A 16,987-nucleotide genomic window follows, 5' to 3' on the forward strand; every position below is an offset into this window, starting at 1 on the left:
GTGAAGCATGTGGTAAAATGGAGGATTAAAATAGATGACGCAGGCTTGTCATGTTCCCCCACAGACTCGTGGATTTCCCAGTCTGCGTCGGTGCCTCGCAACCAAAAGCAAACGGGGGTGGACTCTTTATCCACCGCCACTTCCCTGCCCAAACCTCCGGGACAGTCTTCCTCCTCCTCGCCAGGCACCCAGCCGCAACCCAGGACGGTGAAGGTAATGATCCATGTACCACATTTACCTCATTTAATGTCCTCACAACGCTAATGTACCAAATTTACATTCATACCCCTTGAACTTGTCCACATTTTATGACCTTATAATCGCAAACTTGAACTTATTGAGATTTTATGTGGTAGCGCACAATTATCTAAGGGTCTTTGTGATGAATGCACATGTACAGTAGTGGTCTTCAAGGTCAGCTGTGCCGTACCCGGAAGAACTACTGCTGCCCAATGGCGCTAAAATAGTTGAGCATTTCACCCAAAATACTGACAAGTGATGTGATGCAAAACCTGCGAGTCCGAATGCAGTTTTCATGGCAGCACAACAGTATCTAAAAAGGAAGTATGTTGTGGCTGATTCAATTTCTGACCAGGGTTATACTCGTTTTGGATTTTCCAGTATAGTTTTTTTTTTTTTTTTTTTTTTTAAATTTCATTTTGCCTTTTTCTTTTTTCAGTTCAGTTGTAATCAGTTTGTTAGTTTTTATTTTCGGTCATCTCAGTAAGCTGTTAGCTGCTAATATTTGCGTCAATGGCTGTGAGTTTTTTGCTGAACGCTGTAAACGTTAGCATTAGTTTAAGGCAAATGATGACTATTTCTTTAGCCTTAGCACACAGGTTATGTGTTTGATGTAACATTATAACCATATATGAATAGAGATTAATAAGATGTAGCAGGCCGGCTGAGCGACGTGCCTACGTGGCAGCCATGCAGATTTTATTTTTTATTATTCCTCGTCCCCTTGTTGTGATTGTACATTCTACACTAACTTGCGAACTAGTGTGACCAACTTTTTCAGTTAGTCGCACCAGCACATGATTTGGACGCATTGCATCCTTTTTGGGGAGGGTACAGCATGACCATGGCATGCCAAAGTTTCATATGAAGTAAAGATTGACAGAGACTTGAAATATAATATTTGGAAAATATTTTACTGTGATCAAGAAGTTTGTCCGCAACAAGCAGTGCAGACAAAACAAGTCAATTAAATTAAAACAAAGGCTTTGTTTATTTAATCATTTGTTCAGCTCAAAAGGGCTCAGAGTAGTCCAGATGAGTTGACGGCTCACACTTAAAATGAATAGGTAGCGGGCCACCGTCAATATAGGAACGTGGTGGCCATTCCACTGGCCAGCCACAATGGCGTACTAGCCTGTCTGTGACGCGCATATGTGCATGTACGTGACGCTGCTGTTGATAATCGTGTGTCCTATCGGGAAGAAGCAGTCAATTATGTCGCAAGAGGCAGCCAATCATTGCAGCGGGATGCTTTGAACTCAAATGGAATTCATAACGATTGAGACTGCTCACTCGCGCTCTCTCTCTCTTTCTCTCTCTATCTCTCTCGGCGAGCGTACAGGAGGAGGGGTTTGCAGTGGATAAAAAGGTGACTTTCAACCATTAAAACATGCATTCGCGCAAGTGGAACAAGTAGGGATGGGTATTGATACGATTTTTACTATTCCAATTCCATTTTCGATACTGCTTCATGAGTCGCTTCTTTGATTCTCAAATGTATAGTTTGGGGGAGAAAAAAAACATCCAGGGGACTGTTTAAAAAAAAAAAAAAAAGAATAAAATACAATGCGCCCGCAGGATATTATAGCCAGGCTTCTCATTATAATATAGAAACGTTACAATCTGGGGGGGGGGGCGACTGTGCCGTGGCGCGGGTATGCAGGTTCCTGCATTGTAAACGCACCCTGAACGCATCATATGTATCTTGGTGTAACATATGTTCATTCTGCCTTCCCTGAGTGTGTTTTAAAATGCTTAATGATGCCCCGTTTGGAGTTTACTATAAAAATAAACGCACAAAACAAATTGCACACATTGGATGTTTAAGTACAAGACACATCGTTTTAGAGATCCCTAGCATAATGCTAACACAAAGGGAAACCATGTTTATGAGCTAGCTAAAATTAGCATTCACGGGTGGGATTTACCATCAAATAACGAATATTCACATACAAACGAAATACAGACAGATTAGGAAGAATATATGACTGTGAGTATTGTTTATTACCTATGAAAAACAAGTTTAATAATGTTCTATCAGAACGTTGTTCTTCTACTCTTTTAAACTTATAGGAACGTGTAGCTCCTTTTTTGAATTGTACCATACTGCCCTGAAGAGGCCAAGAGAAACTTACGGTCGCAGTTTCTGGTAGGGTGTATTTTCGCATAAGACCTGGAAAATTTGCATGCGCTCTTTCCCATAATGCATTCCGATAGTCAAAATTACTCTTATCACATTTTGACTGAATTAAAATGAATCTTTATTTTCTACTGACAAGGTTTAATAGTTCAAAGCGGTGTCGTTTCTAGTTAAATTCGTGTCATTTTTAGTTGTTTCCTGCTGCTCTTGGTGAAAATCTGTCACCCTTACTCAGAATAGTTAATGTATTGTAGCATATTAGTACCAGCTGAGGCATGTGGTTGTGTGATTGAGGTCAGTAGTTGTGTGAATGCCAGCTGATCCATGCGATGCGTACGCTGCGTAAAATGTGCAATGACATCATCAAGTTGAATAGAATCGATAAGGGATTTGCTAGAAAATTCCGCTAACGACTATAAGGTATTAACTTTAGAACCGGTTCCCATTGATTTTCGATACCCATCCCTCGCGACAAGATTATATTTTTAATCGCACAAGCTGGAAAAAAAGGTCTCATATGCGACCGATTTGGTCACAGTCTCGAGTCCTGAAACTTGATTAACTTAACTAAACAGCCATAAAATCTTGCCGTATCTTGGAAAGCCACTGGCAACACTACACGACATCTTTGAAGGCCTCAGTGGTTTGTTAGAGAACACTAGTGAATAACAGCATCATGAAGACCAAGGAACTCACTAGACAGGGCAGGGATGAAGTTGTGGAGAACTATAAAGCAGGGTTAAGTTATATAAAAAAAAAAAAAACAAGCTTTGAGCATCTCAAGGAGTTCCGGTCAATCGGTCATCCAAAAATTGAATGAGTATGGCACAATTGCAAACCTACCAAGACATGGCTGTCCACCTAAACTGACAGAGCGAGCGAGAAGAGCACTGGGTCTCTGAAGCAGCCAAGAGGCTCATGGTTACTCTGGAGGAGCTGCAGAAATTTGTACACAGGACAACTATAAATCGTGCACTCCATAAATCTGGCCTGAGACAATTTTCCATCTCTGTTCTCAATTGGGTAGCAGAAATGCTCCCATATGGCTAACCTAAATGAGCTCGGAGAGTCTGCAATTTCAGGGTCATTAATCGTACTAGCTGTGTTTCAGCCACTGCTCCGCTTTGCTTAGTTGTGAACTAGCATTAGGGGTAGGCAAAGTTTGCTCCCCACGGTCAGATGACACTCAGCTGGAGGAGGCTTGCAAAAGAAATTTCTTCAATCTATGCTGTTTTTAAAAAAAATAATAATAATAATAATAATTGTATTATTACGTTTTGGTAGCACTGAGGGACAAACTCTGGTAGTTGGAAGGAGCGCAGTACAGCCATTTCCAAAGGTGACACGGGTTCATGTCAGAGTATCATGAGTTTCGGTTTTGATATATATATTGTTAGAGATACCTGTAATGTACCATTTTCACATCATAATTGATAGTTTGTGCATCTAGCATATTTACATCCTATATAATTGTCTGTCCACCTGTAATGTGCCTTATTTCATTCCTGTTTAATGCAGGTGACGTGTGCAAACTGTAAGAAGCCTCTGAAGAAAGGTCAGACAGCGTACCAGCGCAAAGGCTCCACACACCTCTTCTGCTCCACCACCTGCCTGTCTGCCTTCTCGCATAAACCTCCACCCAAAAAAAGCTGCACCATGTGTAAAAAGTAAGTTTGGGTTGCTGTTTTTGGGGGTAGTTGGAGGGTCTCCGCTAATGTCACTGTCACACCCACCTGCCCTGCAGGGACATCACCAACATGAAAGGTACCATCGTGGCCCAGGTGGACTCAAGCGAGTCCTTCCAGGAGTTCTGCAGCACCGGCTGCCTGGGCGCCTACGAGAACAAGCAAAACCCGCCCAAGTCCAGCCTCAAAACCAAATGCACAGTCTGTGGAAAGCTCACCGAGGTCTGTGAGCCCCTTTCACACTGACGGTCAAACAGTTTTTTTCCCCCGTGTCACTGTTATGTGTGAAAAGTACGATACCAAATAGTGGTATGAAGTCTACCTGAAAAGATGCTGCTTCTGAGGTACCACCAAGCCAGCTTTTACACAAAATTTTCCCTGGTTGCTGTTTTGTGTCATGTGCAGACACGAAATGGCCGATTAAATCCGTCAAATAACACCAAGGTAGTATCAAAACCCTTTCACACTGTACATCAAAGCTGTTATTTTCCACTGCTTTTACCTGGGTCAGAGTTCTGTGTCTAAGGTACCAGTATTGAATGGGGCTTTCAGTTCAACCAGCAAATTTTCCAAATTCTGAGGTAGTATTAAGCCCCTTTCACACGACCCATCAAAGCTGGCTTCGATTTCCTAAGTTGCTATTCTGTGTGTACTGATATGGAAAGGGGAGTTGAAGTCGACCTGAAAAGTTCTGTCTTCTGAGGTAGTATCAAGCTGGCTTTTTCACTGTTTCCCCCCGGGTAGGTTTGCTTTTTGATAGGATATTTATAGGGGGTTGAAGGTGAAATTTCCAATACCTGCAAAATTTCTGGCTTTTGAGTGGGGTAATCAAACACCCCTTCACTCTGCCTACCAAAAGCCGGCATTTTCATTGGTTGCTATTCTGTGTGAAAGGTACAAAATACATAATGGGGGGTTGGAAGTCGACCTGCTGTTTCAAAGACAGATTTTTTTTAATTTCCCCAAGTCACTGTCTTGTGTGAAAGGTACTTGTACGGATTGGGGAGTTGACCCAGGGTACAATCAACCCCCTTTCACACTGTTCACCAAGGCGGACTTTTTACTGGGTTGCCGTCGGTGTCTAAAAAAAATTAGCGTGTTGAAGTCGACTGGCAAATGTAATGGCTTCCGAGGTATTATTAAGCACCTTTCACATTGCCCATCAAAGCTACCTTTATATCCTGTAGCTATCCTGTGTGCATTGATCGGGAAAAGGGAGTTGAAGTCGACTCTCAGCGTTCCGCCTTCTGAGGTATTATCAAGCTGGCTTTTTCACTGTTTTCCTCAGGTAGGTGTGTTGTGTGAAAGGGTATGGATGAGGGTTGAAGCAGAAATGTCTGATACCTGCAAGATTTCTGGCTTCCAGTTGGTGTCAAACCCCCTTTCACACTGCCTACCAAAACTGGCTTTTTCACTGGTTGTTGTTCTGTGTGAAACCTACTGATTACAGAATGGGGTTGGAAGTCGACCTGGAATTTTTTCCCATTTCTTGAGGTACTATTAAGCCCCTCTCACATAGCCTATCAAAGCTGTTTTTCCCCCAGGTCGCAGTTCTATGTGTATACTAATACAGAATGGGGAGTTTGCGATGTATAATAGTGTCATCCCCTTTCACACTGCTGTTGTAAGACAGATTTAGTTGATGGTTTTCCCACAAGTTGCAGACCAATGTGAAGAAAACAAACAGATTTGGGAGTTGACCCAAAAATATTCTAGGCTTCCAGGGTAGTATCACCCTCCTTTCACACTGCTCACCAAAGTGGACTTTTTTACTGGTTTGCGACTGTGTGAAAGGTAGCAAAAAGGAATCGGGGTGGGTTGAAGTCAACCGGCAAGTGTACCGACTTCTGAGGTAGTCTCGGGCCCCCTTTCACAGTGTCCATAAAGAGGGTTTTTCCTGAATGTCCATTTTTTTGAGGCGGCACGGTGGGCGACTGGTTAGCACATTCGTCTCACAGTTCTGAGAACCCGGATTCAAATCCGGTATCACCTGTGTGTGAGTTTGCATGTTCTCCCTGTGCCTGTGTGGGTTTTTCTCCGGGTACTCTGGTTTCCTCCTACATCCCCAAAAATTGCATGATAGGTTAATTCAAGACTCTAAATTTTCTGTAGGTTTGAATGTGAGTGCCAATGGTTGTTTATATGTGCCCTGCGATTGGCTGGGGACCAGTTCAGGGTGTACCCCGCCTCCTGCCCACAGTTAGCCGGATAGGCTCCAGCACGCCCGCGACCCTAGTTGAGGATAAGCGGTGTAGAAAATGGGTGGATGGATGGCCATTTAGTGTGAAAGGTACCGATAGGGAATTGGCCGATTGAAGTCGACCTGTAAATTTTCCACCTTCTGAGATAGTATCCTAGATCCTTTCATACCACCCACCAAAGCTCCCTTTTTCCTGGCATATTGTCCTGAGTGGAAGATACTAAGATGGAATAAGGTACTGTATTTTCCTGTGTATAATGCGCAATGTTTTCCCAAAATCTTCTAAAGTCAGAGTGCGCATAATATATAGGTAGAGTAGTACATTGTTTCCCATGTCCTCATTCATAATTATCATACAAGGAGATAAGTATACAACACTCTGGGCTGCTCAGTGTGTTGTTTTGAAGTTTTATAATTAACCCGTGACATTGGTGCTAATCTTCCTAGCATCTCCCAACAAGTCCCTCTGGTGGTCACTTTTTAATATTACACTTGCTTCACTGTATATTAATACGGACAGCGGACCCTGCGATGTGACTATTACGCACATATACATCGTGATGGGTGGTTTCTGATATGGGCGATATGGGCAGCTGCCCAGGGTGGCACTCTGGCTGGGTGCATTAGGCTGCACCACGGCCTCAAAAAAGTAGGAAATGAACTACATTAGGCGGCACGGTGGACGACTGGTGAGAGCGTCTGCCTCTCAGTTCTGAGGACCGGGGTTCAATCCCCCTCCCCGCCTGTGTGGAGTTTGCATGTTCTCCCTGTGCCTGTGTGGGTTTTCTCCGGGCACTCTGGTTTCCTCCCACATCCCAAAAACATGCATGGTAGGTTAATTGAAGACTCTAAATTGCCCATGCAGGGATCTCGTTTGATATGTGTCCTGCATCTGAGACACACAAAAATTAGCAGGGACGCATGAAATGATCATAATCTGTGTCCGTAGACGCATGGTTTGAAACCCGCCCCTGGGTGTGTGTGTTTGGGTGGGTGTATTGGTGTATTTGATTCACTGTGCTTCCACACCGTGAATCAAAGGAAGAATACACTAAAAGTATGAGTCCTGTCTTGGTGCTAACCATTCCAAGGCAGAGTAAGGCGTTCCATACAATGGACACGGAGTTTTTTTTCTGGACTCTACATTTTCATTGGAGTGGTAACACCAGTGCCGGTATCTGGCCTATACTTTTTTTTATTTTTTATTTTAAATTATTGTTTTTTTTTACAAGACTCGCCCTATGTACGTGAGTGCTTAACTTAAAAAAAAAAAAAAAAAAAAAAAAAAAAAAAAAAAAAAAAAAAAAAAAACGCTCACGTAACATGCGAGCGAGCATGGCTGGCAGTGTAGGTGTGCTGAAAAATCGTCTACCCATACGGTTTGTAGTTATATTTCCCTCTCGCCGCTATTGAGGGGTAATTTTTTCCTCCGAGGGGGACATGACGCTGCGGGCTCTGCGGACAGGACACCAATTCTTGGTGCATATTATATATGGGCTGCAGAATTTTCTTGATTTCTGGGGTCAACTTTGGGGATGCGCATTACACTCGAGAGTAGGGCTTGGGCGGGGGGGGAAAAAAACCATCCGATTACCTTAGTTAGTTTAAAAAAAAAAAAAAAAAAAAAAAAAGTGCGGGGCTGATTACTCGGTTAGTCGATGAAATAGCTATAGGATAACCAATTCTTACAATATTTAATTAGTGACAACAGCCATACTCGAGATTGTATTGTACATGTGAAATTACGGTAGTTGAATTCTGTACTAATTTTCCCCTGTACATGATGTAAAAATGCAGACTTTCTTGCGCTCAGATCCGTCATGAGGTGAGCTTCAAGACGGTGACGCACAAGATCTGCAGCGACATGTGCTTCAACGTGTACCGCAGAGCCAACGGTCTCATCATGAACTGCTGCGAGCAGTGCGGAGACTACCTGCCCACCAGGGCTTCCGCCAACCACTTCATGCTGGTGGATGGACAGCAAAAGCGCTTTTGCTGCCAGAAATGCATCAAGGACTTTAAGCAGGTACTCTTTAATTTCACTCTGTAGATTATTTCCTGACGTTCTGTTCCATTTCTGTTGTGCAAGGTGGCGGTTCGTGAAGAACTGGTGAGAGAAGCTATCACAATTAATCATATGACACGTGCCTGTGACTGAGCCTGTTACAGACATTTTTACTGCTATGTATTACAACCCCTGGCAAGAATTATGGAATCACTGCTCCTGGAGAATGATCATTTGAATATTTAATTTTGGAGATAAAAGTAAAATCAGAGAACACTGCACAAAACATATTATTCAAAATACCACTCTTGTGGCTTTAAAAAACACACCAAAAAAGAAAATTGTCAGTCACTATTTTTATTCTTATATATTTTTTAGAGCAAGTAAATATACATATTTACGTATAATCCCTCAATTCTGAGCGGGGGTGGGGGGTGGGGGTATATGGAAAACTACAACAACACTACATTAGTACTTTGTTGTACCACCTCTGGTTTTTATAACAGCTTGCAGTCTCTGAGGCATGGACTTAACTAGGGTCAAGCAATATTCTTCATCAATCTGGCTCCAACTTCCCCGATTGCTGTTCCCACCTCAGCTTTGTGGGTTGGAGCCTGTCAATTGACCATTTTCTCTCATTTCCTCCACAGATTTTCCATTTGATAGAGATCCATAGTATTTGCAGACCATACATTGTCTTTCTCGAAGGAAGGTTTTTATGGTTTTTGCTCTATGCTAAGATGCATTTTCATCTTGAAAAATGTCATCGCGCAACACCCTTTCAATCCATGGAATCAGAAAAGTGTCCAAAATTTCTATGTAAACCTGTGGATTTATTGAAGATGTCATGACTGCCATCGCCCCTGTGCCTTTACCTGACAGCCTCGTATCATCAAAGACTGTGGAAATTTGCACATTTTCTTCAGGCAGTCATCTTCAGAAATCTCATTGGAACGGCACCAAACAAAAGTTCCAGCATCATCACCTTGCCCATTGCAGATTTGTAATTCATCACTGAATTTCATCATCATGTCATCCACAATCCATGATTGCTTTTCTTTCTTTTTTTTTTCTTTTTGTGGTGGTTTCTGTTTAGGTGTTAAGGAGGGCTTTCATTTGGCTTTTCTCTTTGTAAATCGCATTTCCTTTTGGTAGTTTCTTCCATTTGTACCTCATTTGTCTTGCTGGTGCATTTTCTATTTTCAAGACCTATTGCTTTAAGTTTTCTATGTTGGCCCTTAGAGGTCTTCCTTGGTCTACCAGGACGCTTCCCTGTTACAACCTTCCCATTTTGTTCGTAGTTGGTCCAGATTTTAGAGAATCCTGACTGCAAACAACAAACATCTTTTGCAACGTTCCGTGATGTTTTACCTTCTTAAAGAAGTTTTATAATTCTTTCCTTTGTTTCACCTGACATCTCTTGTTGGAGCCATAATTCATGTCAATCCACTTGGTGCAACAGCTCTCCAAGATGTGAGCACTCTTACCTGCTGACAAATTAGCAGATTCAATCTGATGCAGGTGTTTGTTTTAAAACTGAAAATTACAAGATGATTTCACAATTTTTTGGTCAGAATTGAGCAGCTAACATATTGTTCCTCTACTTGCTCTAAAAAAAAAAAACAAAAAAAAAACAACAATTTTCTTTCTTGCTTTTTTTTTTTTTTTTTTTTTTTTTTTTTTTTTTTTTTTTTTTTTTTTTTTTTTTAAGTGTTTCTTAAAGCGAGACGGGTGGTATGTTGAATAAAAATAGTTATGTGGCACATTCGTGATTAGCCTTTTTTCTCCGGTATTCAACATTTAAATGCTCATCCTCCAGGAGTGGTACGGTAATTCCATCCATAATTTTTGCCCGGGGTTGTGTTTCCACTCAATCTGTGTATTTCTATTGTGTGCGGTGTTGTCATGAATAGCTGCCAACAGAAACAATCGTATTAATCATAAGGTAGTACATGTGCATGAATGAGGGAGCGCTGGACTTTTTCTTGCTTCCTGATCATTTCTAGTGGACTCTGTTTATTTCTATTGTTCAAGGTTAAATGTGTTTCAGTGTTGTATTGTTGCTCTGAAGGACTCCAATTCGCTGTAATGACTCAATCATTTCCTCTGTTTTTTCTTTGAACAAGCTCTCAGATGAACACTTTGGTAGTAGCCACAAGTTGAAGTGTTGTAGATGTTGCTTGGCAACAGCCGCTCATTAGACCAACCATTTTCATGTCTTGTTTGTGCGACCAAAAGTAATGGGATGCCACCAGCAGGGGTTCTCCAACTTTTTGTTACAGGGGAGAATTTTTTTCTAAGGGCCCCCTGATAATCGTAACAATCCCCTAACAACACCAACTAAACAACTATGTACCCCTAAATGCCATAGGAATTAAAAAGTTGCATATTTTCTACAAACAAGTCATAACTTATGACAACAAATACTTTGAATTTTCTGAGAATTGTCTTTTTTTTTAAGGAAATCAAGTTGTAATCTTTATAAGAACAAAGACTTTTATTATAAGTAATCTTATGAGAACATAGTTATTTGTTCCGAGATAAAGTCGTAGCATGATGATAGTCAGTTAAACATGGAAAGAGAGTCACATTTTGATGAGTGAATTTCAAAGACACAACCTTATTCTTGTAATATTGTGCCTTTAATTCTAAAAAATACGCTGTTCTTGAGAAAAATTTGGCTTTTTCAGTAATATGCCATTTGTAAAAAAAAAAAAAAAAAAAAAAAAAAAACTTTGTTCATGGAGGAATGTCAGATTTGTGATGTCACAATCATATCAGAGCCTGAAGCTAAGATGATGAAAAGTAAATGGTTAATTGTTTTTTTGGGTGCATTACTCTATATGTAGGAATCTTTTTGTCTTCAGGCTCACAGTAAGCTGGCGAGCTGCCTGACGTGCAAGACGCTGATCAAGACAGGCGAGGTGGTCCTGGGCCTGGCCGCCGACGGTGCCATGGGCTCCTACTGCTCCACCAACTGCATGAACAAGGCCAAGATGGCCGCTGCCACCTTCCACCGTGAGTAAACACAAGTGGCACTTGACCAAATGCGGAGGCTGGCGACAGAGGCTAACATAGTGGTCTGCTCTTCACTCACTGCTTCTTTTTGACAAAACGGCAATTACAGAAGGACACAAATGCATCACAATTAGAATCAATCCAGTCCTTTGTTCACAAAAAGCTATTCAACACAAGCTTACTCTGAGAGTCCTGCAAAGGAAATGAAATACAATTTTAAAATAAATAAATAAATAAATAAATACAAACATTGCAGTGCTAACAGATGGACTAAAATGTACCGCAATAATCACACAAGATCCAAATCAAAATCTTTTGTTCACAAAAAGCTGGTCTCTGGCTGAGTCCTGTCAAGGGAATGGGAATAAAATCTGTAAGTTAAAAAATTCCACAATAAAACAATTACACCATATAGATCATTTTACACTTGAAACCATGTGAGTCCCAGGATGCACGTCTGGAAACAATGATTCCCTGCAACTTATCATCATGGAATACAGAGAGGAATCCTGCGGTATATCATGGTTCTTGCTTTGCTGTCCTGCTGTATTGAAGATTTTTATTACAGTTGTTACTCTATTGTTTTTATCCTGTTTGTACAATATTTTTGTTAGCCATTGCTCTCTCTCTCTCTCAATATATGTATTTAGTTTTTTATTTAAATGTTTTAGGATATATTTTCCCAGAAACTATCACGACAAACGATAGTGTCGTTGGTTTTTATGCCATTAATATAGTGATATTCGAGCATCATATTTCAAGTACATCCTTTATAAGAACAATTAACTTGAAGAATGCAGTGGAACTTCGATAGAAGGGACTGATAGGAACGAGGGCGTAGTCCGATATAGCCGATTATCCGTTACATTGAAGCACTTTTCTTTTTGGGCTTTTTTTTTTTTTTTTTTTTTTAGCCCATGTACACCAATGTGACTGTACAGTACAAAATTATTGTTTTGTAGTTTTTTTTGTGGCCTAAACGCCCAGTACAGGGTCGTCCGCGGGGTCTCCTCCCGGTGGCACGTGCCCAGAACACCTCACCAAGGAGCCGTCCGGGAGGCATCCTAATCAGATGCCCCAGCCACCTCAACTGGCTCCTCTCGATGTGGAGGAGCAGTGGCTCTACTCTGAGATCCTCCCGGATGACCGAGCTTCTCACCCTATCTCTAAGGGAGAGCCCGGACACTCTGCGGAGGAAACTCATTTCGGCCGGGATCTTGTTCTTTCAGTCACAACCCACAGCTCGTGACCATAGGTGAGGGTAAGAACATAGATCGGCCGTTAAATTGAGAGCTTCGCCTTTCGGCTTAGCTCCTTCTTTACCACAACTGACCGATACAAAGTCTGCATCACTGCAGACGCTGCACCGATCCGCCTGTCGATCTCCCGTTCCATTCTTCACTCACTCGTCAACAAGTATCTTGGCCTTGTTCTGTACAGTACAGTTGTTTTAAATTAAAAAAAAAAAAAAAGCTTGAAAATGTTTGAAAGTTTCGCATTTTATCCAAACTTACCACGCCAGTGTGCATGGTCATGGTGACATTGTTGACGTACTCATCATAGGTGAGTCGCTTTCATGAGCCACAAGGAATTAGTGTGCTTCCTAGATTGAAATCCGTTGCCAAAGGCAAAATAGCATGTTCCAGACGCCAAAGACTTGTTTTGTATTCCTCAGCGTTAACGCCGCCGCCATGCTGCTCTCTCCCTCTCTGCTAGTTCTCTACACACAATAGAAGATTGATAGAAACAACATCAAATGGCTGCCACGTCAGTGCCCCACATTCAACGTGGCCGCCACATAGGCATGGGAGGCACGTCTTTTGGAATTTGATCTAGTCGTATTGTACAGTGGGGCAAAAAAGTATTTAGTCAGCCACCAATTGTGCAAGTTCTCCCACTTAAAAAGATGAGAGAGGCCTGTAATTTTCATCATAGGTATACCTCACCTATGAGAGCCAAAAAAACGAAAAAAAAAAAAAAAAAAAACAGAAAATCACTGTCTGATTTTTAAATCATTTATTAACAAATTATGGTGGAAGATAAGTATTTGGTCACCTACAAACAAGCAAGATTTCTCGCTCTCACAGACCTGCAACTTCTTCAAGAGGCTCCTCTTTCCTCCACTCGTTACCTGTATTAATGGCACCTGTTTGAATTTATCAGTATAAAAGACACCTGTCCACAACCTCAAACAGTCATATTCCAAACTCCACTACGGCCAAGACCAAAGAGCTGTCAAAAGACACCAGACAGAATTGTAAACCTGCACCAGGCTGGGAAGACCGAATCTGCAATAGGTAAGCAGCTTGGTGTGAAGAAATCAACTGTGGGAGCAATTATTAAAAAATGGAAGACAAACAAGACCACTGATAATCTCCCTCAATCTGGGGCTCCACGGAGGATCTCACCCTGTGGGGTCAAAATGATCACAAGAACGTTGAGCAAAAATCCCAGAACCACACGGGGGGACTGCAGTGCCAGACATGTCCCCCTGCTTAAACCAGTACATGTCCAAGTCCATCTGAAGTTTGCTAGAGAGCATTTGAGTGATCCAGAAGAGGTTTGGGAGAGTGTCTTATGGTCAGATGAAACCAAAATATAACTTTTTGGTAAAAATTGTTTTGGAGGAGAACGAATGCGGCGTTGCATCCAAAGAACACCATACATACTGCGACACGTGGGGGTGGAAACATCATGCTTTGGGGCAGTATTTGTGAAAAAGGGACCAGGATGACTGAACAATGTAAAGGAAAGAATGAATGGGGCCATGTATCGTGAGATTTTGAGTGAAAATCTCCTTCCATCATCAAGGGCATTGAAGATGAAACGTGGCTGGGTCTTTCAGTATGACAATGATCCCAAACATACTGCCCGGGCAACGAAGGAGTGGCTTCGTAAGAAGCATTTCAAGGTCCTGGAGTGGCCTACCCAGTCTCCAGATCTCAACCCCATAGAAAATCTTTGGAGAGAGTTGAAAGACTGTGTTGCCCAGCGACAGCCCCAAACCATCACTGCTCTAGAGGAGATCTGCATGGAGGAACGGACCAAAATACCAGCAACGGTATGTGAAAACCTTGTGAAGATTTACAGAAAACATTTGATCTTTGTCAACAAAGGGTATACAGTGGGTACGGAAAGTATTCAGACCCCCTTAAATTTTTCACTTTATATTGGAGCCATTTCCCAAAATCATTCAAGTTCGTTTTTTTTCCTCTGTCATTCCTTCTTGCAGATCCTCTCCAATTCTGTCAGGTTGGATCGTGACTGTTGATGGACAGCCATTTTCAGGTCTCTCCAAAGATGCTCAATTGGGTTAAAGTCAGGGCTCTAGCAGGGCCATTGAAGAACAGTCACAGAGTTGTTCTGAAGCCACTCCTTTGTTATTTTAGCTGTGTGCTTCGGGTCATTGTCTTGTTGGAAGCTGAACCTTCAGCCCAGTCTGAGGTCCTGAGCGTTCTGGAGAAGGTTTTGATCCAGGATATCCCTGTACTTGGCCGCATTCATCTTTCCTTCGATTGTAACCAGTCGTCCTGTCACTGCAGCTGGAAAACGCCACCACCATGCTTCACTGTTGGGACTGTATTGGACAGGTGATGAGCAGTGCCTGGTTTTCTCCACACATACCACTTAGAATTAAGGCCAAAAAGTTCTCTCTTGGGCTCATCAGACCAGAAAATCTTATTTCTCACCATCTTGGAGTCATTCTGGGTTTTTTTTTTTAGCAGACTCCATGCAGGCTTTCATGTGTCCTGCACTGAGGAGAGGCTTCCGTCGGGCCACTCTGCCATAAAGCCCGACTGGTGGAGAGCTGCAGTGATGGATGAACTTTCTCTCATCTCCCGACTGCATCTCTGGAGCTCAGCCACAGTGATCTTTGGGTTCTCCTTTACCTCTCTCACAAAGGCTCTTCTCCCCCAATTGCTCAGTTTGGCCAGACGGCCAGCTCTAGGAAGCGTTTTGGTTGTCTCAAATGTCTTCCGTTTAAGGATTATGGAGTTAAATATGAGTGTCACAGCAAAGGGTCTGAATACTTATGGCTGTGTGATATTTCAGTTTTTCTTTTTTTTTTTTTTATAAAGCTGCAAAAATTTCAACACGTTTCATTTTTTTTTTTTTTTGCAATATGGGGAGCTGTGTGTACATTGAGGGAAAAAAATTACTTATTTTAGCAAATGGTTGCAATATAACTGACAATTTTAAGCGGGTCTGAATACTTTCCGTACCCACTGTATAAAGTATTGAGATGAACTTTTGTTATTGACCAAATACTTATTTTCCACCATAATTTGCTAATAAATTCTTTAAAAATCAGATGTGATTTTCTGGATTTTTTTTTTTTTTTTTTTTTTTCTTCTTCTTTCTCATTTTGTCTCCCATAGGTGAGGTATACCTATGATGAAAATTGCAGGCCTCACTCATCTTTGTAAGTAGGAGAACTTGCACAATTGTTGGGTGACGAAATACTTTTTTGCCCCACTGTATATCTGTGACCTGGAAATATGTCAGTCCCATTCTCTGCCTGCATTGCGCCACAGTGCCAGTAAACAACAGAGACCAATTCTGGAACTAACAGACTTGGTCAACGGCATTTTAAGTGACAAATGGAAACTATTTTTGGACACATTGTTCAGTCCCGACGGTCCTTTTATCTGATATCCGTTATATTGGGGTCTGTTTTATCAAGGTTCCCCTGTATGTTGAACATTTGCATTGTAATATAGAACAATAATAAAAATATCATAGATAAAAAATATAAATAAAACATTCAGGCTCTGTTCACAAAAATTGCACTTGAACAAACAGTTGGAACAGATTACACACGTTAATGCCCTAACAGGCAATATACTGCCAATCAAGTTTGCAAAGTATGGCAACATTAACAGCACAAGAAGTAGATCAAAGCAACCTGTTTTGAGTCAAGATTTGTACTACTATTCAAGTGTCTGCAGCCTTTCTTTAAACCCCGCTTTGTCAACATGTCAAGTGGCTATATCTCTTAAAATAGTAACGCAATACTGTATATAACGTGAGCATACATGCACCGTATAAACTGTCACGTTTGTATTTGCATGGTTGGGCAAAGGGTTCCATAATTGCAAGGTGACGGGAAATGTCCCACTAGTTTTTGTTCCCAGAATCCGAGCTGGTGGGATGGTTTGAAATGGATTTTGTTCCTTTGAGGTTTTAAGTCGTCGTCTTTGAAACCTCATACACATTCGACGTACCAGCTCATTGGTGTTAGCAGGGATGGGCGTGTTCATCTGGCTTGAATGCAAAATGTTCCCACATCATCGCAGTGGCGTTAGGCTTTGGAACTAATTCCATTTATCCTGCTCAACTTTCTGCAACTGTGCTCACGGTCAGAAAACTTAGCTTTGAGTACACTAGTGCCCGGATTGAAAAGCACTCGCGCTTGCATGCGCGCGCACATGCATGCACAGGGCCAATGAGAAGGGAGGGTGGGAGACTCCCTTCCCGCCCTTTGCAATCTTTGATTGGTTTAGAGACCAGATGGGTTTCATGTCTGCTTTCAAGTCGCGGGGGGAAAAAAAATAATTCTTCCTCAAATGGCTGGGCGTACAGGTGGACAGTCTCTTTTTTAATTTCAGCTGCACCATTCAGAAATTAGGGCACACGTGCGATCAAATTAGTCGCACTCTAGAGCACTGTCTTGTCAAAAAGATTTCTAAGCCGGATTT

General features: G+C 41.8%; 1 protein-coding gene across 4 annotated transcripts in view; it reads left to right on the top strand.

Moving 5' to 3' along the window:
- The window catches only part of zmym2 (zinc finger, MYM-type 2), a 65,061-nt gene that overhangs the window by 21,760 nt on the left and 26,314 nt on the right, over window positions 1-16,987 (top strand). For all 4 annotated transcript variants that reach the window (XM_061691111.1, XM_061691113.1, XM_061691115.1 and 1 more), the window contains exons 4-8: window positions 65-213; window positions 3,899-4,047; window positions 4,125-4,287; window positions 8,079-8,291; window positions 11,138-11,288. In XM_061691111.1, the coding sequence (XP_061547095.1) occupies window positions 65-213; window positions 3,899-4,047; window positions 4,125-4,287; window positions 8,079-8,291; window positions 11,138-11,288 (825 nt within the window). The remainder of the gene's footprint in view (window positions 1-64; window positions 214-3,898; window positions 4,048-4,124; window positions 4,288-8,078; window positions 8,292-11,137; window positions 11,289-16,987) is intronic.

The sequence above is a fragment of the Phycodurus eques genome, chromosome 12 (assembly GCF_024500275.1).
Source record: "Phycodurus eques isolate BA_2022a chromosome 12, UOR_Pequ_1.1, whole genome shotgun sequence".
In the NCBI taxonomy this organism is placed as follows: domain Eukaryota; kingdom Metazoa; phylum Chordata; class Actinopteri; order Syngnathiformes; family Syngnathidae; genus Phycodurus; species Phycodurus eques.